Source organism: Vombatus ursinus, unplaced genomic scaffold (assembly GCF_900497805.2).
Source record: "Vombatus ursinus unplaced genomic scaffold, bare-nosed wombat genome assembly UNPS02014805.1, whole genome shotgun sequence".
In the NCBI taxonomy this organism is placed as follows: domain Eukaryota; kingdom Metazoa; phylum Chordata; class Mammalia; order Diprotodontia; family Vombatidae; genus Vombatus; species Vombatus ursinus.
Window position 1 is genome coordinate 11241202 of NW_020954583.1, and position 26211 is coordinate 11267412.

At 35.3% G+C, this 26211-nt stretch overlaps 1 protein-coding gene across 1 annotated transcript in view; it reads left to right on the top strand.

The window, feature by feature from the left end:
* GBE1 (1,4-alpha-glucan branching enzyme 1) overlaps positions 1–26211 on the top strand; it is a 281545-nt gene that overhangs the window by 93075 nt on the left and 162259 nt on the right. Inside the window, exon 3 of the mRNA XM_027874190.1 lies at positions 9342–9457. Within this exon, the coding sequence (XP_027729991.1) occupies positions 9342–9457 (116 nt within the window). The remainder of the gene's footprint in view (positions 1–9341; positions 9458–26211) is intronic.

The window sequence follows — 26211 nt, forward strand, 5'->3', positions numbered from 1 at the left end:
TGCTACTTATTTGAATTAATGGTCATTATAGAGTGATATCGGAAAGAACCTGGGTTAGTAGAGGCCTAGACTTGAATTCTTGAAGACTTTGCTTCAAGTTCTACTTTTTACACATTCTATATTTTTGTAGTCCAATCACATAATCTTTCAGAATTGCCAGGCAATTCTGTAATCATTCAACCAAGGAACCAAAAATTATTAATCACCTACTATGTTCCAGATTCTGAGACTAGAATTTACAGATGGTGTGGGAACATCCCTTTAGGTGGGAAATAGTTTCAACACTAGGAGTTCCCTATATAGTTCATATCCTAGGTCTGGACCAAAAGTAATTGAATGATACCTATATGCATCTTACTGTATGATTTTCTTCATATTTTAAAAACAACTTACTTGAAAACTTTTGTTATTAGGAGTTCTATATTGATTATGATTTTCCTCAGCAATTTCCTTGTTTGAGTGTCCATACCTGTGCTTTATTTTAAAAAATTTGAATTGTTTCTTTACATAGTGCCTCTTTTTTATAAATTAAGAATTCCTTTTTCAGGTGCTTTAAATATTGCTGATGAATTTTACTGGCAACTTGAATGTTGATTTTCAGAGAAATTTCAACAGTTAGACAAAATATCCTAGGGTTGTGTGTTTACTGTATTTGCCACATTAAAAGCGTTCACATCACAAAGAAGTATTGAAGTTGTTTTTAATCTCTTATTAATAGTGGGCTGAAACATAAGATGACAGCTTTTATGTAATGAAAGTATGTAGATAATCTTACATGAAATTTTAAAAACTTTTTTCTATATTTGGCCAATAGTCTAGAGAAGAAAAAGTTTACTTTCATTTATATTGGATGAATCAACTGTACATGTATTAATTGGCATTTAATTACAGACAGTAAAATCAGAAACTATTAATGATAATGAATGGTCTTTTTTATTTTTATTTTATTTTTGTTAATTTATTTTGATTTATCAATAATCACTTCCATATGCTTTTGAGTTTAAAATTTTTCTCCCCCTTCCTCCCCATCACCGTCTCCAAGACAGTGCACAGTCTGATATAGGCTATACATTTACATTCATATTAAACATATTTTCACATTAGTGATGTTGTAAGTAAAAATTAAAACCAATAGGAGGAACCATCAGAAAGAGGAAACAAAACTCAACAGAAGAGAAAAAAAATAGCAATTCAACTTCATAGTTCTTTCTTTGGATGTGAATAGCATTTTCTGTCACAAGGCCTCTAGAGATGTCTTAGATCCTTGTATTGCTGGGAAGGGTTAAGTTTATCAATATTAGTCATCACATAACGTGACTATTATTGTGCACAGCATTCTCTTGGTTCTGTTCACTTAGTTCAGCATCAGACCATACAAATCTTTCCAGATTTTTCTGAAGTCATCCTGTTTGTCATTTCGTGTAGCACAATAGTATTCCATCACATTCATGTACCACAACTTGCTCAGCCATTCCCCAATTGATGGGCATCCTCTCAATTTCCAATTCTTTGCCACCACAAAAAGAGCTGCTATGAATAGTTTTGTACATGTGGGTCCTTTTCCCATTTGTATGATCTCTTTGGGATATAGCCCTAGAAGTGCTATTGCTTGGGTCAAAGGGTATGCACTATGAATGGTCTTTTTTAAATGTGTGTGCTATAAAATAAAAATTCAGTTGTGACATCAGTTTTGACTTCTGGGCATACTAAAACTAATGTTCCATATAACTTAACAGGAGTTCTGTTAAATCACATCTCTGATTGCTGAAATGAGAGTGGGAAAAGATGTGAAAATTGATGGCCTGCATGCAGTCTTTTCAAATCTAAATTGAACCCTGTACTAAAAAGAGCAAACTGTAGCATGATGGCTAATAGAGTAGCAGTTGAAGTTGTCCTATATTCCACAGGTCTAATAAAATATAAGGCTGAATCACTAATGGAATTTTAATTTTTATAAATATTCAATTCAATTGCTTTTTTTTTTCAGTGCATCTACTATACACTAGAACTATGCTAAGTTCCAGGTATACAAAGAAAAAATGAACAGTCTCTGCCTTAGGTGCTAACACGATATTATAACCTTGGATTTTTCCTTCCATCTATCTTCTTACTTTTTGTTGTTTTTGAGTCATTTTTCAGTCATGTCCAACTCTTTGTGACCACATTTGGAGTTTTTTTTGGCAAAGATAATGAAGTGGTTTGCCATTTCCTTCTTTAGCTCATTTTACAGATGATCTGAGGCAAACAGTGTTATGTGATTTGCTCAGGATCATGCAGCCAGTAAGTGTCTGAGGCCAGATGTGAACTTAGGAAGATAAGTCTTCCTGACTTCAGGCCAGGCATCACCTAGCTGTCCCTTCTTCCTTAAAAAGTTCTGAATAGTGCTGGAAGAAGTCATTCAAGAGTCTACTAAAAAAGTATTTTATCTATCTCCAAATGACTTGTACTTAAGGAAGGAAATAAATACTAATTGACTCTCTCATTCCATATAAAGGCTATTCCAAACCTCCAAACCTCACACCTCTCCTCACCCTGTAATTCCCTCATTAGAGGACTTTAAACTCACTCTTCTCACTTCCTCATTTCACAGCCCCTTTTCCTTGGTTCAGATCCTTCCTCATTTCACAGCCCCCATTCCTCAGGTCAGATCCTTAATTAGTCAATTCTTAATTAATCCTTAATTCCCACTATTTCTTCCTTTACTCTAGTTTCTGGTAAGGAGATAACCCTTCTCACCTAGGCCAAAACAACCATGTCCATCCCCTCTCACCTTTAGCAGATTACTCTCTCAATCATCCCCTCTTCTTTTAATCTTAAACATCTCTTTCTCCATTGGTTCCTACTCTGTTGTCCACAAGAATACCCATGTTACCTGTTCTAAAAAACAAAACAAAACTCTATTAAACCTCAAAGCTATCATCATTTAACTTTAGTTTTATAGCCAACTCCTAGAGGAAGCTGATTATATACTTATTGTCCCTACTTTCTCTTCTCTCACTCCTTAACCCTTTCTCAGCTGGCTTTTTTCCTCATCACTCAGCTAAAGCTGTTTTCTTCAGAGTTCCCAATGATTTCTTACTACATATTTATCTTTTCTCTATTTTCTTCCTTTTTGATCTTTCTGCGGAAAAGGACTTTTCATGACACAAGTATTATCTGTTTCTTTTCTTATGTATGATCACTAGTGTATGATCACTCATTTTTGGTTTTCTTTGCTAGTTTATCATCCTTATCCCTGTCCCTGATTGTGAGTATACCCCTGTTCTAATCCCTTTTTTTACTTTTCCTCTATATCATTTCACTTCATTTAGTTATCTCTGCACAAGACTCTGGGATCTATATCTACAACCCCAGTCTCTTTCCTCAGCTCCAGTATCTCATAACCAATTGTTTATTGGACATTTCAGAAATTTCAATGTCACATACGTGTCTCCAACTTAGCATGTCCCAAACATTCTGCCTCTGACCCCCAAACCCATCCTTGTTTTATACTTCCGCATTTGTGTCAAGGGCTCTGTTATCCTTGTATTCCCTGAGTTTCTAATCCAATGTTTTTCTCCACTCTTGACTCTTTGCCATATATCCATTTGTCAGTCTACAATATTTTATACTCATAACCACTTCTCTTCACTCACATAGCCACTACCTCAATTCAAGCCTCCATCACATCTTGCCTTGACTGTTGCTGTAACCTTCTGTTTGTTCTCCTGGCCTCCTTGTTCTATCTAGTCTGTTCTTCACACAGCTGCTAAAACAGTTTTAAGTTCAGGTCTAATCATGTGACTTTCCTCAGTTTCTATTCCCAGATTATATAGTAGTATCATCAAAATTATTTGATGCTTATTAAAAATTAGAAAAGTATATTAGTAGAATCAATTACACAAGTAATACCAAGAACAATTAAAGTAACCGAGAAGAAAAATCATTGGGGGGAAGATTTCTGTTTTTATTAACACTGTTAGGAAAACTGGAAGTAATTTGGCATAAATTATGCTTAGACTTACTGTTTATACTGTATACCAAGATAAATTTCAAATGGTTAAGTAACCTTAATGTAAATGACTACATTATACATATACTTTTAATAGTCTTGATTTAGAGTTCTTTTCCTATTGTTTTCAGGCATCAAAATGTTTGTCTGACAGTGATTGTATCTTGCATTCTTTACTTATTGATATACCTCTTTTTATTCATCTAAACTTATTTTTTTCTGCTGTTTTCACCACTGAACTGCGCCATGTGAAAAGGGCTATATTTTAAAGGGACAGGGATAATATCTTATGGGGGAAATATAATGAGCTCTGTTTTAGGCATGCTGAGTTTGAGATACCTGTGAGATACTCAGTTTGAAATTTCCTAAAAGGCCATTGATGATAAGGGCCTAGATCATCCAGGGATGAACTAGGTCTAGATAATAATAATAATGAAGATGATGATAATAGTATAATTATAATAATATAATAATTATTATAATTATAATATAATAATAGTTATAATTTATAACTAACACTTTTATAGTTTCTTAAGATTTGCAAAGCATTTTCCTTATGTTATCTCAGGGAGGTAGGAGTATTTCCATTCTACAGATGAGGAAACTGAAGTAGATAGAAGTTAAGTAACTTGCCCAGAGTCACTCAGCTGGTAAGTGTCTGAGGCCATATTGGAACTCCAGTCTTTCTAATGCCAAGTCCAGTGCTCTTTTCACTGCTTCCCACCCAGCTCTCTTTGGATATCCAGATCTAGGATATGATATGGGAGTCATCTGTATATAGAAAATAATAAAGCTTACAAGATCTGATCCAGGCGCCAAATGGCAGTGTAGAGAGGGAAGAGAACAGGTCTTTCTCTTTTATACAAATTATGACATGAATGTAATGGAGTAGTATTGTGCCATAAGAAATGCTACAATGGAGGATTAAGAGAATCCTGGAAAGATTACATGAGCTGGTAAAGAATGATGAAGGAGAATAATTTATAAATGAATCATAAAATAAATAAATGGCATATTTAAGACTTTTTAAAATTAATTTTTAAGCTATTAAACATCAAAAAGAGCTTTCCCATATACAACAGAATGCAAGAGAATTCCCTCTGTAACCATGAATCGCCATTTCATGCTGCTTTTTAAATTTAATTTTATTTTTGGAATCAGTTGTGGTTAAGTGACTTGTCTAGGGTTATACAGCTAGTAAGTGTCTGAGGCTAGATTTGAAGTCAGGTGTTACTGACTCCAGGGTCGATATTCTCTCCCCTGTGCTACATATTTTCCTGTGTACTGCTTTCCTTTAAAAAAAAATTCTGCATGTTACTTTCAAAATCTCCCTGCTTTTCTGTTTTTCTTTCCTAACTTCTTCTGATCTTTTTGGTTCATTTAAAAAAATAGTGATTCAGTGGCCCAATTTAAAAAAAAAATTATACATTATTGCTGATAGCCAAGATGGTGGACTAGAGGAATATTACAACTAAGTTCTCCATGTATTCCCCTCCAAATATCTTTAAATTAATGCCTTAAATCAAATTCTGGAATGATGGGGCCAACAAAAGGTCAGAGTGAGACATTCTCCCAGCCCAAGATAACTTAGGAAATTGGAAGGAGAGATCTCTGATATTGGGGTGGAGCCTGGTCCTGAGCTCATGTGGATGCATGACAAGTGGTGGGACTTGGCCGTGGCAACAGTAGCAGCAATAGATTCGGGAGCTTTTCAAGCCAGAGACAATAAGGGGATCAGGCACCTGGCCAGAAAGATATTATCAAGGACCTGTTGCTAGCATTACGCGGAGTACTGGACAATGTTTGTCAGCTCTATTGCCTATACCCACTTTCAGTTCACAGTTCAAGGGCAGAGAGGAACAGTTTTGGTCAAGAAGGAGCAGGAGCCCTGAAGAGCAGTATTGCTTGAAATTGCAAAAGATCAGGAACTTTTCCTGGGTAAAGACCAGATCCCAGACCAGGAGAGAGTGACCATATACCAAAAATGTCCAAACCTACAGAACTAGATCTGAAAACAGCAATGCAAAAAAGTCAGAAGCTTGGGATAGTTTCTCATCCCAACCATGCCCACCAGTTCTTTGAACATAAAGTTCAAAGTCAGGAAACAGGATGGAAAAGTGAGCACAAAAAACAACCTGATCATAAAAAGTTACTGTGGTGACAGGGAAGATTAAGATACGAACTCAGAAGACGTGCCAAAATAGCTACCAGGAAAACCTCAAAGAAAAATGTGAATTGGACACAAGCCCAACAGTAATTCCTAGAAGTGCTAAAAAATGATTTTCAAAATTAAATAACAGTGATAGAGGAAAAATTGGATAAAGAAATGAGAAGGGAAGAACATTATGAAAAGAGAACAGCTTGCTAAAAGAGGCACAAAAAATACTGAAGAAAACAACACCTTAAAAAACAGAATTAACCAAATGGAAAAGGAATTACAGAAATTCATTGAGAAAATAATAAAAGCAGAATTGCCCTAATGGGAAAATGGGATAAAAAGGCTTAATGAAGAAAATAATTCCTTAACAATTAGAATTGGGTAAGTAGAAGCTAATGACTCCATGAGACATTAAGAAACAATAAGAGAGGATCAAAAGAATGAAAAAAGTAGAAGACAATGTGAAATATCTCATTGGAAAAACAACTGACCTAGAAAATAGATTGAGGAGAGATAATTGAACTGGACTGCTTGAAAGCTATAATCAAAGAAAGAGTCTACACATCATATTTCAAGAAGTTTTCTGTGAAAACTGCCTTGGTATCTTAGAACCAGAGGGTAAAATAGAAAATGAAAGAATCCATCAATCACTTCCTGAAAGAGATACAAAATGGAAACTCCTGGGAATATTATAGCCAAATTACAGAACTTCCAGGTCAAAAGAGAAATACTTCAAGCAACCAATAAAAACATTCAAATGTCATGGAACCACGGTCAGGATCACACAAGATTTAGCAGCTACTATGTTAAAGGTGCCTCTACTTTTTTAGAATATGATATTTTGAAAGGCAAAAGAACTATGACTACAACCAAGAGTAACCTATCTTGAATAACTGAATAAAATAAGTCCAGGGTGGAGTGGATATTGTATTCATTTCAACAAAGGGCCTTAGAAACATAGATTAAAAATTAATTGAAAACTATAAATAATCTAATCCTAAAGAATGAGTTGGTCAAAGAACAAATCATAGAAATAATAATTTTGTAAAATAGAATGACAAGAATGAACCAATATACTAAAATTTGTGAGATGCAGCCAAAGCGTTTCTTAGGGGAAATTTTTTTAAAATATGTAAATCAATAAAAGAGAAAGCAGATCAATGAATTGAGTATGCAACCAAAAAAAAAAAACCTAGAAAAAGAACACATTGAAATTTTTCAATGAAACAGCAAATGGAAATCCTGAATAATCAAAGGAGAGATTAATAAAATTGATAGTAAAAAACACCCTGAAACTAATAAATAAAACTAGGAGCTGGTTTTAAGAGAAAAAAAACCCCTAAAAACCATTGGTTAATTTTATTTAAAAAGAAAAAAAAGAGGAAAACCAAATTACCAGTATCAAAAATGAAAAAGGTGAATGTACCACCAATAAAGATAAAATTAAAGCAGCTATTTGGAGTTATTTTGCCCAATTATATGCTAATAAAACTGATAGTCTAAGTGAAATGGATGAATATTGACAAAAATATAAATTGTCTAGATTAACAGAAGAGTAATAAAATAGTTAAATAATCTTACCTTAGGAAAAGAAATTGAACAAGCAAAAAATGCCCTTTCTAAGAAAAAATTTACAGGACCAGATGGATTTGCAAGTAAATTCTATCAATTATTTAAGGAACAAGTAATTCCAATACTATATAAACTTCTTGAAAACAAAGGTAAAGAAAACAGTCTTACCAGTTTCCCATTATGACATAAATATGGTTTCAATACCTAAATCAGTGAGATCAAAGACAATGAATGAAAACTAGACAAATTTCCCTGATGAATGTTAATGCAAAAATTTAAATAAAATAATAGCAAGGAGATTTTAGCAATATGTCACAAAGATATGACCAGGTGGGATTTATGCCAGGAATGCAGGGCTGGTTATATATTAGGAAGACTGTCAGCTTAATTGACCATATCAATAACAAACCCCCCCCCCCCAAAATTATGATTACTTCCATAGATACAGATGAAGCTTTTGATAAAATGCAATACCATTCCTATTAAAAACATTAGAGAGCATAGGAATGTATGGAGCCTTGCTTAAGATGATAAGTAATATCTATCTCAAACCAATTACAAAACCATTATTGCTATGCTCTCCTCAAGCCTCCCTCTCCATTAACAACTGAAATAAAAGGGGAAAATCCCAACGCTAACCTTTTAATAAATAAGCATAGTCAATCAAAATAAATCCATACAGTGGTCATGTCCAAAAATGTGTGTGTGTGTGTGTTTTTCTTGCACCTTGTAGAATGGGAATAATAATAGTATATACCTCCCAGTATTTTTAGGAAGACTAAATTAGATAATTGTGAAGTGCTTAGCACAGTGGCTGGCACATAGTAAACACTATTTGATGTTAGCTATTATTATGTATGTTCTTCTCTGATACTACCATCACTCTGGTGCAAGCCTTTATCTTATCACTTAGACTGGTGGGTCTGCCTGCCTCAGGAAACTCCAGTGTCACCCATAGGATCAAATACAAAATCCTCTAAATAGAAGTTCAAAGTTAAACGCCCTTCATAAAACCAATCCCTAATCTTCTTACTTTTACAGTTTTCTTACACACTGACCTCTTCTCTGTTCCACCAAGAAGTCACTTAATCTCCCAGGTCTGGGTATTCTCTCTGACTATTCTCCATGCTTGGAATGTCTTCCCTCCTTATCTCAGCCTTCTGGCTTCTTTCAAGTCCCATCTTCTGCAAGAATTCTTTCTTGTTCTCTCTTAATTCTGTTGCCTTCTCTCTTAGAACTATTTCCTGTCTATCTTGTATGTAGCTAGTTTGTATAAATTTATTTGCTTGTTGTTTCCTTTATTAGATTGTGAACTCTTCGTGGACAGAAACTGCCTTTTGCTTCTTTTTGTATTGTCAGTGCTTAGCACAATGTTTGGCATATAGAAAATGCTTAATAAATATTTTTTTACTGACTTTTAAATATTTCCTATGCTACTACTATATGATTAGTCATATCTGTACATCTTCATATATTTTCCTTTTTGCAGTTTGTTAACTTGTTTTAAATGGTATTACATAGTGTAAAATCTTGTAAATATTCTATAATGATTTTATTGAAACTAATTGGATATTACTATTAATGAACTTTGGTTACTGATTTTTTTTCCTTTGTTTATAGGTGGTTGGAATCCATTTTCTTATCCATATAAAAAACTTGAATATGGGAAATGGGAACTCTATATCCCACCGAAGCAGAATAAATCTTCAGTTGTGCCTCATGGATCAAAGTTAAAGGTAATGTCTTCATAATTGTAACTGTAATTACAAATTCAGTTTAATAAACATTTATTAAGCACCTACTGTGTACCAGGCACTGTGCTAAGCACTAGGAATACAAAAAGAGGCAAAACACACTCCCTGTCCTCAAGGAGCTTACAGTCTAATGAGGAGGGGGGTAAAAAACAACAACATGAAAACCAATGTATACAAAGCAAACTGTATGTAGGATAAATAGGAAATAATTAACAGGAAAAAGGCAGTGGAATTAAGAAGGTCTAGGGAAGGTTTCCTGTAGGAGGTGGGGTTTTGTTTGTAACTTAACAGAAGTCAGGAAGGTCAATAGTCAGAATGGAGGAGGGAGAGCATTCTAGGCTTGAAGGACATCTAAGGATAATAGCTTAATCTGAGAGATGGAGTGTCTTGTTTGCGGAATGGTTAGGAGGCCAGCGTCACTGGATGGAAGAGTACATGTTGAATTAAATTGTTTATTAATTGTAACTGTAATTATAAAGTATTTTTCCCCTTAGCTGCTGAAGTGTGATTTTCTGTATATATGTACTTTTCCAAATAACATGAAAAAATTGTCACTTATTTTCCATGCTTTGCTGTGGAATACAACAAGAGAAAGTATGTTACATTGCATAGCAGCATTTACCCTTTGCAAAGGTGATGAGTGTGTGAGTGAATGAAAAGTATTTAAGTGCTTACTCTATGCTAAGAACTGTGCTAAATGGAACTTCTTGTTTTTGTTTGGCCTTTTCTTTTTTTCCAGCCAAAGATAAGGTTTATTAGAACATCTATTGGGGGTGGTTGAGATTTTAGGAATCTGCCATATTGCCCAGACTCTTAAGGAATTTAAGCATTTGTATCACTAATGTAAGCAGACCAGATTTTAAGAATCTGACCCTTGTCCTTTGTTCTTGAAGAGCACCATGACATCAGGAAGGTGATGCCATGACTTGCAAGTGAATTGGATTTAAGTGAGGGAGGGCTGTCAGTCACTGCCGCACTTTCTTCTCTAGAGCCATCTGGGTCCAGTGGCAAGATAGAGATCAGGATGACTGGAGATGGCAACATGTTCAGTGAAGGAAGATTAGGTTGATAGGTCTAGAATCTCACGTGATTTAACTAGTATCTTAATTCATAATCCTCTCAAATCTACCTATAACTGCCCCTCTCTTTCTTGACCTTTTGTCTCATATATCCTGCTGCCTGATATACATGGATGTCCCACAGGAGTCTCAAACAAAACGAAACTCATTATTTTCTCTCATAAATGCATCCCTCTTGTTCTTTATTTCTGTCAAACATTATACTATTCTTCTAGACACCCCATTGTCCTTGACTTTTTCTTTTCATGACTCCTCACATGTAATCAGTCCAGTTTTTCTCCCTTTCTGACATCTCTCTCATCCTCTCCTCATCAGCAGTCAAATCACAACCTCTCTTGTTCAGAGTTTCTCCTCTTCCACTTTGATTATTTAATTAATTATTTAAATAAATTTAAAAGTTTTATTGATACTCTTATTATTTCCCAAGGACTTCTCTTGCCCCTACCAACTAAATGCTCTCTTACAACAAATAACATCTATGATTATGAAATTATCTGAGTTTCTTGGGTTTTTTTTGGTATATAATAATCTTCCAAAGTCCTAGCCTCACTTGTATCGATCCCTATTCTTATTAATTTCATTTTTATTCTGATAGTAAAACTATCTTTGTCACACCAACATTCCACCAAAGCTCTTTACTACCTTATAATTACATATGTATGTATGTATGTATGTATGCAAATGTGTGTGTGTGTGTGTGTGTGTGTGTATGTAATATCAGAAAATTTGGCAAAAATACGTTGAACTTTTACTCTTTAAAACTTAACTTTTAATCATTTTAATAATTGCTGATTTCTAACATTGACCATCTGTTATGAGTCAGCATGCTTATTTTTATACTTGGATGATTCAAGGTTTTGGATGTTTGTTGCCAACTATTTATATATAGTAAAAAGAGAGATTTGTTCCTGATGGTCAAATGATGATAACTTTTCTTTCTTTACCTAGTTTTTGTTTTGGTTAAATTAATTTTTCTTTCAACTTAGGCTGTTAGGTGGTACAGTGCATAGAGTGTCTGACCTGTAGTCAGGAAGACCTGAGTTCAGACTTGACATAAGACTTTGCCACTGTTTGACCCTGAGCAAGTAACTCAACCTCTGTTTGCCTCAGTTTTCTTAGTTGTAAAATGGGTTTAATAATAGCATCTACCTCTTAAGGGCTGTTGTGAGGACCATCATCATCATCATCATCAATGCTTATTCTCTTTTGTCTTCCTCAACCTTGAGAGAATTTTGGGAATTCTGAACTTCAAATCATATAGGTATCCGATAAAAGGACAGACTTATTTTTTGTTTTTGTTTCAGAATGACTTAATTTTAGCTTGGAGATATTCTACTAATCTTTGTTCCTCTTGGCTGGTTGTGGTTCCCCTGAGCTGTTGTAGTAACTTCCTAATTGGCATCAATTAATTATTTATTAAATATCTGTTATGTGTCAGATGTTGAATATCTAAAGACATAAAATGGGAGACATAGCCTAAAGAAAAGATGGAATACATGATAATTTGTTGACTTATGAACACTGGGCATTAATGAAACTAAAGATAGTTTGAAAGGTAGTTTTAAGTAGGAGCGAAGTTGATAGCCTTTTTTCAGATTGTCTTTATATGTCATTACGGGGTAGAAATGAGAGAAGTACTTTAATGGAATGCTGGAAAATGATAGAGGTGCTTCTACTATCAGAATAATAATGAAATCAATTTTAAAAAGATTGGAGACTAGTGAGAGGGTTCCGATGGTTTAGGGGAGATTATTGGATAGTGAACAGAAATTAAACATATAAGTGTTTTCTAAACATATTCTGATTGAATAAAATGGGTATGTTTGGCCTGTAAGGCAGTGGTATTGGATGGTAGAGACAAGATACTTTCAAATTTAAAAAACAAACCCAAAAATATTATATAAAAGTGAGTTAAGCTAGTTCTGTGTCATTGTAAATGGTGAAACTAGAACCAGTGGATGGAAGTTAAGGATTATAAGTGTCAAAGTTTCACTATATTCTACTCTGGTCAGAGTTCTTTGGAGTAGTATATTCAGTTCTGAGCATCACATTTTAAGAGGGACATTGATAAACTGGAAAGTATCTAGAGAAGAGCAGCCAGGGTGGTGAAGGACCTTGTGTCTAAGCCATATTTGTTAAGTCACATCAAGTCAACATGCGTTTCTCAAGTGTTTACTTTGTTCCAGGCAAACATGAAAACAGTCCTGTTTTCAGAGAACTATGAGAGATACAAGGAGTTGTTTAACCTGGAGGAGTCTTCTCACATCTATATATACTTGATAGATTCAAGTATTTGAAGGGTTGTTCTTTGATTGAGGGGACTGAACTTGTTCATTTTGACTTCAGTGAGCAGAAGTTGGATTAACTTCCTTAGACATAAATGGATACTGGACAAGGACTTAAACAACCCTGGGGAAATATAACACTATAAGCACAGTTGTAGAAAGCAAGGATCAATAGGGGAACCCTATGTCCTCCCAGGTGGAACTGCCTTATACCAGAGTTCTGGGATCAATACTGGTTTTTCAGTTACTCAGAATTTAGTTACCTTTTAGTATTCTTTTTATTTACATCATTGTAATTATTTTGTGTACTGCTTGTTTGGTTTTGTTTCATTTTCATTTTATTCAAATCTTCCTATGTTTCTCTGAATTTCTTTTAGACATCATTTTTCTAGTGCAAAGTAATTTTCCATTATATAGCATAATTTGTTTAGCCATTTCATTCCTTAGTTTATGAGCATTTACCTTTTTTTCAGTTCTTTACTAAAGAGTATACCTTTGCCTATTTTGTTATATATTGGACTTTTTGTTCCTTTCTCTTTTGGTTATATGCCTGTTATAGAAATTTCTTTGTGAAGGTATATGGCGAGTTCAGGCACTCTTATTGTATACTTCCAGATTGATATAAAGAATCACTGGCCAATTCACAACTCGATTAGCAGTATGCCTGTGCCTTATCTTCGTGTAGCTTCTTTGCCATTGACTGCTATTTTTTTTTTCATCTTTGACAATTGGCACAGTGTTGAGTGAAATCTTAAAGTGTTAATTTGTATTTTTCTAGGTTTTGTCTTAGATCTTCTTTTCTCTTTCTATAGTGGCTCTCTATACGTTGAGTTTAATTTCATAAATATTTATAAAGCACTTTAGTCCAGTATCAGGCACATAATAGGCATTGTATAAATCCTTATTCTCTTCTCCTTCCCTAATCTAGCTTCATCTGTTCTCATGATATAGATTTTTCACTGATCAATATGTACAGATCCACTCTTTTACTTGAATTTCAGCCCTACATTGTCAGTTTTTTATTGGATATTTCAATCCATATGTCCAGGTAACATTTCAAATTCATCAAGTCCAAAATCTTCGTTTGTCAGACTTCTCTATCTATTTCTTTTAAAGGCATGACTGTGACATCACTCTCTATATCTCATTCTAATTCTTCCTGTGTATCAAATCATTTGCCAAATTTTGCTGTTACTGCCTCCACATTATCTCGTGCATCTTACCCTTTCTCTCTACTCATACTAATGCCAAAAAGTTTTGATGATTACTGCTTTATAATACAAGTTCTAGTCATTGTTTTTCCTTTTATTCCCTTAAAGTATTTCCCTTGAGATTCTAGACTTTTTATTCTCCCTGCTTCAAATCTCTTCTCATTCTATTTCATTCTCCACTTATCCTGTCACAAAGCATTTGTTAAGCGATACAATGAAAGACAAAAATAGTCACTGTCTTCAAGGAACTCATATTCTAGTGGTAGATACAACATGTAATTAAGTAGAAACATGTAATTAAATAAATACATGCAGATACAACATATAATCAAGTAGGTACATGTAACTGTGAATGTGTGTATGCATGTTTGTGTGTGTGTGTAAAATTTCAGAGAGGAAGGCATTGACAGCTGAGGAGAAAGGGCCACCTTTTCATCTGAGATTGGAGTAAAGGAGTAGATAATGAGGGAAGATGACTGTGCTATGAGATGATGAGAAAAGGCACCTCATGGTGAATGGTCTTTTTTCAGTGAAATATGGATTGCGGTTAATTAAGAGAATAGGGGGAAAGGTATCTCGGGGAAAAGAGAGATTTGGAACTGTCACTATGGAGAGTGCGATAATGAATTGATTAGGAAAGAGTTGAATGATTTCCTTGCTGCAGTGAAGCCATACTTGATATTAGATAACAAATTTTTAGTGGACCTCATGACTTTTCTCACATAATTCCAAATTATTTCCCAGAATTATTGGATCAGTTCCTAGCTCTTAGAATATTCCTATGCCTGTCCTTCAAGCACTTACTAGTACTATCCACCTAATTAAGGTGGATATGTTTTGAAACTTTAGAGTGGTTTTGATATGTCTTTTTCTTGTTAGTGATTTTGAGGATCTTTCCCTTTGGTTGTTGATAGAGTGAAATTACTTTTTTTTTTAAACTTATTCTTATTTATTGATTGCACAATGGCTTTTAGTCTTACTTCCCATTATTCCCTCTTGTAATTTTCTCATATAGCTTTTATATCAGACTTGTATCAGAAATACATGAAGTAACAATTGTTTTCGAGTCTACAATTTTCTTTTTATTCTAGATGCATTTCTGTTCTTCCTGCAGAAACTTTTTAGAAATCGTCTGTTTCATCTTTTAAAGCTACCTCTATCCCTTGTTGGATAATAATTTTCCATCTGGCCAGAATTACGAAATGTGCTTCTTGCAATTCTCTTCAATTTTTGTTTTATTTAGGTCATTATCTCATTTGAGCTTATTGTACTATTCTTAGGTGATGGTCTAAAGCTAATTTCTTTGTAACAGCTTTCACGTTTTCATACCAGTTCTTGTTGAATAGGTTGTTGTTTTCCTATTCGTTAGTGTTCTTGAGTTTATGGAAAACTAGAATGCTCTATTTTCTGGATTTTACTTATTTGGTCTTTTCTACTTACCTACTTTGCTGTTTTTAACATGTAACAAATAGTTTTAACTATTTAACTATTTTACTTTTAGGTGGAATTGGTTGTTACTTCATCCCAAGGTTGCCATCATCTTTCTACTTCAATAATCAATTCCTCCTCTTTTCTTAGAATCCGATTTAGGTGAACAATTTCCACTTATTTTCTTCATGTTAAAAATAAATTCTCATTAGACAATTCAAATGTATCAATGGCTTGGGCTTTATCATAGTATTATAACTCATCTTTATTACATCATACATCCGTACTTATTTCATGATCATTATGGTAACCCATAATATCTGAGCATCAGAAAAAAAAAAAAGAAAAGAAAGAAGACTCTTGAGAAGTCCTTTAAAAGACTAGCTTTTGTTTGGAACCAGAAGGATAAAAGAATAAGAAAATATAGAATGACTACTGATTGTCATAAACACTAATAAAATAGAATACTTTTTCACCAAAAGATGGAGCTGGATCTTCTTATATAAAAACACTTTGTTCAAATCTGACCTCAGACACTTGATGCTTACTAGCTGTGTGACCCTGGGCAAGTCACTTAACCCCGATTGCCTCACCAAAAAAAAGCAAAAAAGGAAAAAAGAAGGCTCTTTCTTGTGTTCCCAAGAGTGATGATGTAGATCCACACTGGCCACCTGAAAAGACACCATTTTGTTTTGGTCAGAATAAAATGACGCAAATAATGGTGATTAGAGATTTCCTGCTGATATCAACAGTAATCGGGTATAAGATGATGGGCTTCTTAAGACTGATCAGTATTGATGACCACAACCTACTGTTTATCCTCATGAAGATAATAACTATCATTGAAGGATTGCTAGGGATTATGAAGGCCTAGGTAAGAAACTGATGATCTTCTGGGCACAAGGGGTAGTTTCATAATTTCTGCCCAAGGTATGGAATTCAGCAAAACATGAATTTGGAAACAAATGAGATTTGTATTTCTTGATCATTGCCTAAAATATAGGAATGGTATATACTAGGTATGTTGCTTTCTTGGGCAGACGTGAAATATATCTAAGCACCAGTAAAATTACATTTTCTTGCATACTTGCAAATTTGATCAAGAACTTTGAACTGAAAATGGATTAGGAAGAAAGAAAATACTCATTCACATGGCAGTCCCATATTTGATAGTGATTAGCACAGGAACATAAGAAGATATCAGCAGAAGACCAGTGATCCTCAAGAGATAATATGTGGGAAGAATACCAGCAAAAAACTAAAAGCCCTTTATCTCTACATAGATGTCCAAAGTATGGGTAATGAAGGCAGTAGTGGAAATAATATTATATACTTTAGTGAAAGATGAAATACAGGAGAAATGGAAGAGAAATACAGGAACTGGAGTGGAGAAGCATACTGTACAACAGTCGGTTAAGAATAAATCTAGTGAGAAAAGTTTTAATTGTGTGGGGCTGTACTCTAGATCACAGGTATCAAACATGCAGCCAGCACAACATTGCTGAATGCAACTCAAACCAGATTGAAATGTAACACATTAAAACACAGAAAATGTTAGTATGTGGTTTTCTAAGTCAATATGCAGCCTATAGAGATCTTGTTTATATTTCAGTTCTACAGTTCTGCTTTAGATTACCTAGTAAAAGGGAGAAAAGTGATCAGTTGTATGAGAAACAGATCACAAACTTGGCATGGTCTTGATTAATGTGAATAATGAAGTGCAAATTCAACTATATGTTACCACTTCCCATGGTTCATTATTTGCACTAATTGAGACACAGTTGTAGTGGTAATGGGGGTTTAACATATCTGAGCATCCAATAAAAAAAATTTCTCCGATAAAAGCAGAGAAGCTGACATTAACCATATAGATTCCATTCTTCAAATCATAAAGAAATCAACAAGGGTAATTTATTGCTATTATAGCCTAGTATCTTCTCTACTAAACTAGAAGATCAAAAATGATTTCTAGACATTGAGTATTAATCCAGGCCTTATGTATTTTTCTCTTAATTTCTTCATGATCTTCAGAGATCTATGGTTTTGTTTGTTATGGATATTTCCTCTACTGAAGCAATTTTCAGCCCTTTTGCCAGGCTGTACTAGACATTTTTATGAATCAAGGAAGTACAATACCTCTCTATCCTTCTCGGCCCATACTTAAAATACTTAACAGCTTTCTGTAGTATCTACCAGAGTTTTTACTCTACTAATATAATCTTTTAAAACCCATGGTTTATATTGCACTATTTCCCAAAAAAACTGGCTGTTCATCAAGTATGTATATGACTGCTTTAATTGACTGAATGAGAGCTAATTTTGTGTATTTTTTCCCAAACTGGTTTATGCTTAAAAACTAATTCACTCACTTCCTAGGAGGGCTACATGAACTATATTATCTTATTCAGTGCATGGGGGTTTTCCTTTACTTTGAGTGTGTTTCTCTACTCTCTGCTTCAAGTTTTAAGCAGCATATTGTAGGATATTGATTTTTGATCCACTCTGCTATCTGCTTCTGTTTTATGCGGGAGTTCATCCCATTCAGATTCACTATTATAATTACTACCTGTGTATTTCCCTTCATCCTATTTTTCCTGTTTGTCCTCTCTTTGCCAGCTCCCCTGATCTGCCCTCCCTTCTGTCAGTCCTTACCCCCCTTTTTTAGTCTCTTTCCCTGCTACTTCGCTGTCATGTAAGATAGATTTTTATATTCATCTGATTATGTGGATTATTCCCTGTTTGATCCAATAGTGATGAGAGTAAGATAGATTCAAGCAATGCCCATCATCCCTGTGCCCCACCACACCACATTCCCTCCAGTGCAATAGGTCTTTCTTGCCTCTTCGTGTGAGATAATTTACCCCATTCTACCTCTCCCTTCCTTCTGCACCTATTTTATTTCTCTTTCTCATCCTTTTTTTTGTCATTTCCTCTAACACTTTATACCCATACCCTCTATGATTATTCCTCCTATCTGTACCATCAGTGATACAATTTTTGAGAGTTACAAATACCATCTTCCCGTGTAGGAATCTAAACAATTCAGCTTTATTGAATCCCTTCTGTTTTTTTTCCCCCATTTTTACCTGTTTATGCTTCTCTTGGGTCTTGATATTGGAGGTGAAATTTTTGGTTTAGTTCTGGTCTTCTCCTTATAAAGGTTTGAAATTCTTCTATTTTATTGAATGACCATTTTTTTCCCTTGATGTATTATGTTTAATTTTGCTGGGTAAGTGATTCTTGGTTGTGGTCCTAGCTCCTTTCCCCTCCAGAATATCATGTTCCATGACCTCTGATTCTTTAGTGTTGCAGCTGCCAGGTCCTGTGTGATCTTGATTGTGACTCCCCAATATTTGAATTGTTTCTTTCTGACCACTTGTAGTATTTTTTTTCCCTTGACCTGATAGTTCTGAAGTTTGGCTGTAGTGTTTCTTGGGGTTTTTATTTTGGGTTCTCTTCTCTGAGGTGATTGGTGGATTCTTTCAATGCCTGTTTTTGCCCTCCAAGATATCAGGACAGTTTTCCTTGATAATTTCTTGAAAGATGCTGTCTAGGTCGTCCTTTTGATTATGGCTTTCAGGTAGTCCAGTATTTTGATATTGTCTCTCCTGTATCTATTTTCCAGGTCAGTTGTTTCCCATAAATACATTTTCTTCCATTTTTTTCCTCTTTTGAATTTGTTTGACTGATTCATGATGTCTCATAGAGTCATTAGTGTCCACTTGCCCAATTCTAACTTTTAAGGTATTGTTTTTCTCAATTAGCTTTTGTACTTTCTTATCAGTTTGACTAGTTGTACTCTTTAAATAGGTGTTTTCTTCAGTGGATTTTTGTATCTCCTTTTCCATCTGGCCATCTGCTTTTTAAGCAGTTTTCCAAGCAATTGAATCTTTTTTTCATAATTGTCTTGCATCACTCTCATTTCTTTTCCCCATTTTTCTTCTACCTTTCTCGTATGATTTTTAAGTTCCTTTTTGAGCTCTTCCATGAGTTCTTTCTGGGCGTGAAAAGACTTCTCATTTTTCTTTGGGGTTTTGCCTATAGAGTGTTTTGACATTGTTGTCTTCTTCTAAGTTTGTGTCTTGGTCTGTTTTCATAATAACTGTCTGTGATCAGATTTTTTTTGTTGTTGTCTTTTGTTCACCTATTTTTTTTGGGGGGGTGGTGCATTTTTCCTTTGAATTTGAGCTCTGTTCCCAGGATGGAAGGGGCACTGTCTCAGGCTTTTTGTGCCAGTGGCTGTAGGCCCTGGCTGTTTATCTGGTGCTGCACTATGAGGGTGAGGTGGGTTTTGGCTGATGCTGCTGGAGGTTGTAGGAGTCTGGCAGCTTACCTGGTGCTGAGGTGAGGTTCTAGTGATGGTGTCTGGTGTGTGCCGAGGCCAGGTGGGTTTTTCTGTATTTCCCCAGGACTACATTGATGCACGTGGAGGACCTGATGCTGGAGCACACCTAATCTGGAGTGCCAAAGCACCTGAAAGTCCAGTTGCCATAAGAGTCCCTACCCTTAAGAAGTTTACAGTCAAATAGGGGAAGACAAAAACACACAAAAGAAAGCTGAAAAGTTGGAGTAATAGTGAGGAGGGAAGGTATCCATAGAGGGCATTGTGGAGAATGATAATAATGATTATAATAATACTTAAAATGATGATAACAATAACAACAATAATACTCAATATATAGTGCTTACTTTATGCCAGGCACTGTGCCAACTGCTTTACCATTATTATCTCATTTGATCCTCCCAATAACCCTGGGAGGAAGAATTGTTATTCTCATTTGATAGATGAGGAAATTGAAGCAAACAGAGGGTAAGTGACTTGCCTGTGGTCAACTAGCTCATAAGTGTCTGAGGCCTGATTTGAACTCAGGAACTTCTGACTCCACTCCATCCACTAACCACAGGAGTCCAAAATGAGGAGCTGTTTGAGGGGCCACACTCTATTCTTCACTCACCTATCAAAGTGATTTTCTTTCTTTCTTTCTTTCTTTTTTTTTTTAAGGCAGTTGGGGTTAAGTGACTTGCCCAGGGTCACACAGCTAGCAAATGTGTCAAGTGTTTGGTCTGAGGCTGGATTTGAACTCAGGTCCTCCTGACTTAAGGGCCTGTGCTCTATCCACTGCGCCACCTAGCTGCCCCACAAAGTGATTTTCTTAAAGCCCAAATCTGACCTCGTCACTCACTTCCACTTTTCACTCCTCCATTCAGTAAACTTCAGTGGCTCCTCATTTACTTTCAGGGTTAAATATAAAATCCTCTTTGACTTTCAAAGCCTTCATAACTTTACCATTTTCTACTTTTCCAGTCTACTTACATTTTACTACCCTGCAAACTCTGTAGTCCAGTGACATTTTCTTCCTTTAAGTTCTTTGAACAAACGAATTTCCATCTCCTGATTTATCCATTTTCACTGATTTTTTCCCTCATTTTTTGAAGGCTTCCTCTTCTTTCCCTCCTGGCTTCCTTCAAGTCTCAAGAAGACTTCTGCAAGAAGACCTTCCTGATCCTTTTTTTTTTTTCCTCCCCTTTTCTTTTGGAGGCAGTCAGGGTAAAGTGATTTGCCCAGTCACACAGCTAATAAGTTATTGAAGCCAAATTTGAACTCAGGTCCTCCTGACTAATTGTGCCACCTACCTGTCTCTCCTGATCCCTTTTAATACTAGTGTCTTCCCTTTGTGGTTATCTTCAATTTATCTTGTATTTGTCTTATTTATATGTAGGTATTTACATGTTATCCATTAGATTGTGGGTACCTTGAGAGCAAGTACTGTTTTAGCCTTTCTTAGTATCCCTATTATTTAGCTTAGTGCCTGTCACAGAGTAGGCACTTACATGTTCCTTGACTTGACCCCTCATTACCTACATGCAGTCTGGCTTCCCATATAACTATTGACATGATTCTCTCTGAAGTTACCAGTGGATTCCACTTCTGCCAGATCCAGTGGCTTCTTCTCAGTAATTACCTTCCATTTTCATTAGCATTTGGCTACTTCAATATATTTAATTTAGTTCATCAAACATTTACTAAATGACTACTATATGCATGACATTGTCACAGTCCAGAAAATAACAATGTTTTTGTCTGTTTTATTTTTTCCTATATGTATTGTTAAGTTGAACCTATTTGAATAATTATTGGTCTCACTGAGGAGACCCTGTAGTGCTTTGGGACGATGCAGTCTACATGCCAGTATCCACACAAAAGAGCATTTAAAGTTTAAGGTTTGTGGAGCATTGTACACATGTAGTCTTATCTGATTCTCACAACACTGTGACTTATGTGCTATTGTTTTCCCTAATTTACAGATGAGGAAGCTGAGGCTTAGAGAAACTAAGTGAGTTGTTAAGCCTTTAGATTGGTTAACAGGTTTTCCTGATTCCAAGTCCAGTACTTTATCCACTCTTTAAACATGTTGAGATTATAATGCAGCATAAATTTTAATTAATGAGAGATATATAAACAAAATTGGTAGACCTTAGTGTTCAGTAAATGATAACTTATTATGTATCATAGGATAAATCATAGAAATAATAATTATGATGAAGATAGAGATATTGAATAACAGTTAGACAATATATCAAGATATATAAGATTGAGGCAAAGCAAGATTTAGAGGAAAATTCATAGATTTGAATAATTAATAAAAGGAAAAAATCTAGAAAACACAAAAACTTGAAACTAACAAAATAGAAAATAGTTTGAAAGTAAAAGAAGAAATACAATTGAAAACAAAGACTATTAAATCAATAAAGTAAAATCGTTAATACTTCAACAGTGTAACCAAATTGATAAACCATTGGCCAGTTTGCTTAGAGAGATCTGTATGCTCAGATTATCTAAATAAGCCATAAATGGATTCCCAAAAGAGAGCTAATATTTAAAAAAAAAAAAGCTTTGGTTCCTAATGAATTTATAAAGTACAAGAAATCATCTAGTTTTACCTGTATCTGAATTAGTCTCTTCTCTAAAATTAGCACTTTTTTGGGGGAAGACGTGAAGTAAAGATGAATGCAATATTTCCCAAGCAGCCTCATCTACCTTTAAATCCCATTACTTGTAATTGTTAGGCAGTTTGTACTCACGTCAAGATGAAATTTTCTTTTTTCAACTTTACCCATTTTTGCTTGTCCTTGGCAGTACTGAAGAGAAGAATATTTCTAACTCCTCCTCATATGACAGACATTCAGATACTTAAAAGAGTGCTACCACCTCAACCCTAAATCTTCTCCTGAATAACAGTCCTTATTGTATTAAATAGTATCCCTTGATCTTTATGCCTTTCACCGTCCTCTGATATTTTTTGGATTATCTGTAGTTTATTTATGCCCTTTGTAAAAATGTGGTTCCCAGAACTGGAAACAGTATTCCACATGTGATCTGGCCAGGACAGAGTACATTGTGACTGTAACCTTCCTAATCCTGCATGCTACTTTTTGCTTATTGTTGCATTACCCTTTATTGATGCTGTAGCACAATTTTTAATTGTTGAATTTTCTGTCCACTGAAATCTGTGTATCTTTTTTAGGCCAACTGCCATCTAGTTAATTGTCTTCTATATTATCCTTGTGAAGTTGAATAAAAAAACAAAAAAACAAACCCAAGTATGACTTTGTAAAATTTAAATCCAGTTTACTCAGTGTAGCTCAATGTTACGTAATATAAAGCTCTCTTGTGTATCTTTACTTTATCATTCATTATGTTAGCTAACCTTTCTAGGTTTGTATTATCTGCACATTTGGTAAGTATGTTCTCTGCTTTCATCCAAGTCATTGATAAAATCATTAAGTAGTGGAAGGCTGAATACACTTATCAAACACTTTAGAAAAAAATCCACGAAACATGATTTGTTCTCAAAAAAAGGGAAAGAATTTATTCAAGCAAACTTTTTTTATGATAAAGATATTATTTTGACATCCAAACCATGTAGAGATAAAGCAAAGAAATAAAAATCCAGACCATTATTATTAATGAATAATTATTAAGTATCTACTTGATAATAGAAAATGATGCCTGAGTTGCATCTTTAAGAAAGAGAAGGATGCTATCAGATGAGGTACAGTGTAAGTGCATTCTAGTCAATGTAGTATGAGCTGTGCAAAGGCACATAAAATGAGAATGAGGAACAGAGAGAAGGCCAGTTTTGTTGAATTGCAGCAGAAGCTGGAAGAAATAATGGTCAATGAGAAAGATAGATTGGGACTAGGAAGGGCTTTAGAAGTTAAATAGAGGAGTTTATATTTGAGTCTGGAGGCAGTAGGAAGCTGCTGCAATTGGTTGAGGAGGAGAGTTACATGATCTGTTCCAGGTTTAAGGAAAATTGCTTTAGCAGTAGAATAGGATAGACTAGGATGATGAGAAATTTGAGGCAAGGGGTTCCATGAGGAGGATGTTGCAATAATCTAGGCAAGAGATGATAAGAACCTGAACTGTAGAGATAGCTGCATAAAATAACAGAAGATGTCACATGTAAGAGAGGTTGTTAAGGTATAAATGTGATATTTTGGCAATTGATTGGAAATGTGAGATAAGGGAGAAGGTTGTGAGATACCAGTGGGACTTCAGGTAGAGATATCAGACATTTGGAGTTTATAGGACAGAAGTTTAGGGGAATGTTGAAGGCTTGATATGCAATATTTAGGAGCTATTGCATAGAGATGATAATTGAACCCATGGAAAGTTGATTAGGACACCTAAAGAGAATAGAGAGAGAGGAAGAACCCTGTTCAGACCTCTGAGATGCACTTACACATTAAGGCCTCTTCATTTTACATAGGAGAAATCTGAGACCCAGAGAGACTTAATAAATACAAATAATAAATACAAAGTATGTTGGAGAGAGGGCACTAGAATCCAGGGTAGGGAAGAAGAGAGGATAAACATCTAGGATAGGGATGGAGGAGGATAAGTTCTGGTGTTTTTGAGAAGGTGACACTTGAACTGAGCCTTGAAGGAAGATAGGGATTCTATGAAGGTGAGGTGAAAGGCAGTTGGAGATAGCTTGTATGATTGTGAGAGATTGAATGTTGTATATGAGGACCAATTTGACTGAGATGTACAGTTTATAGGGCTTATCACCTCTTACCTAGATTATTTAACAGCCTCTTCATTGATCTCCCTGTGTCAAGTCTTTTACCACTTCAGTCCATCTTACAAACTACTCCCCAAATAATTTTCTTTATTCATAGATCTGACTGTGTAACTCCTTTGTACTCAGTCAACTCCAGTGGCTTTCTTTTGAGATTAGGATCAAATATAAAAATCTTTTGTTTAGCTTTTAAAGCCCTTTGCAACCCTGCCCCAATTTCTTTCTGACTCTGAATGAGTCACTGGCCTCCTCTATTTCTTCAACATGATGCCAAGCTCCTTGCCTCTATGCCTTTTCATTGGCTGCCTCACATTCTTGAAATTTACTCTCTCCTTATCCCCAACTCTTTGAGTCCTTCTTTTCCTTTAAGTTGCAACTCAAGCACCATATTCTGCATGAATCCTTTCCTGATCCTCCCAACTGCTAGGGCTAACTACTTCTCATTAACTAGGGCTAACTAGGGTTAATTCTTCCTCACTAACTACTTTGTATTTATTCGCTATTGATTTTGTCACCCATTAGAATGTAAGCCCTTTTTGAATAAGGACCATGCACATGGGAGATACTTGTTGCTTTTAGGGTTTGGAGCACCTGAAAAACCACCAAGTCTAATTTTCTCATTTTTATAGATGAGGAAATTGAACATGAAAGAGTTTACTTTAATTAGCCAGGGTCACATAGCTAATAAGTGTCTGAAGTAGGATTTGAACTCAGGTCTTCCTTACTTCCAAGATCAGCACTTTCTCCGTTGTACCACCAGCTGCCTCTTTGATGCTCATGAACTTCATGTACAATAAGTCTTGAAAGGTAGACTGAATTTGTATTGTAAAAAACCTTAGATTACCTAGAGAAGTTATTTTTACCTCTTTATTTTTCTTCAGCAAGTCTGCTTGGTTTCAGGTCCCAGGAACATCAGGCCTTCCCCCAGGATAAGCTGATTAGTTGAAATCTCATCACCGTGCTGATTGACAGAGTTTATCTTACTCAGATGCCTCCTTAGAACCCTCAGTTTTCCTCTCTACTCTGACTACAAGTCTGGAAGGCAAAGCATCGTGCCCCTATCAGTGCTTTCAGCTTTGAGCACTCAGATCAGAACATTCCAGATAATTTTCCATTTTCCCTTAGCCCCTCTGCTTTGTTTTCACTGTGAAGAACTTCTTGCTGTTGAGCCTAGTATCTGCTGGTGACACTCCCCACTGTCTCTCCCCCACCCTAGTCCCACACCCTCAGCTTCCTTTTATGTATTGTTTTCTCCCTTTCAATTGTAAACTACTTTACAACTGAGGTGAGGGACTCTTATGATAGGGTGGTTGTAGAGTGGAACAATCTACAATACTTTGCAACTGATTTGATATGATAACTCAGAAATTACAGACTTGAATAAGGGTGTTATTCCCTCTTGGAGCCAAGTAAGGTTCTCAGACTCCCTTTCCCCCTTCCCCCATCTTCCCCTCCATTATAAAAATCTCTTTAGGGCCCCTTTTATGTCAGATAATTACTCATTCTATCTCTCTCCCCTTCTCCCAGTACATTCTTCTTTCTCACTCCTTAATTTTTTGAGATAATCATCCCATCGTATTCAACTCACACCTGTGCTTTTTGGCTATGTATACTTCTTCTAACTGCCATAATAATGAGAAAGTTTTT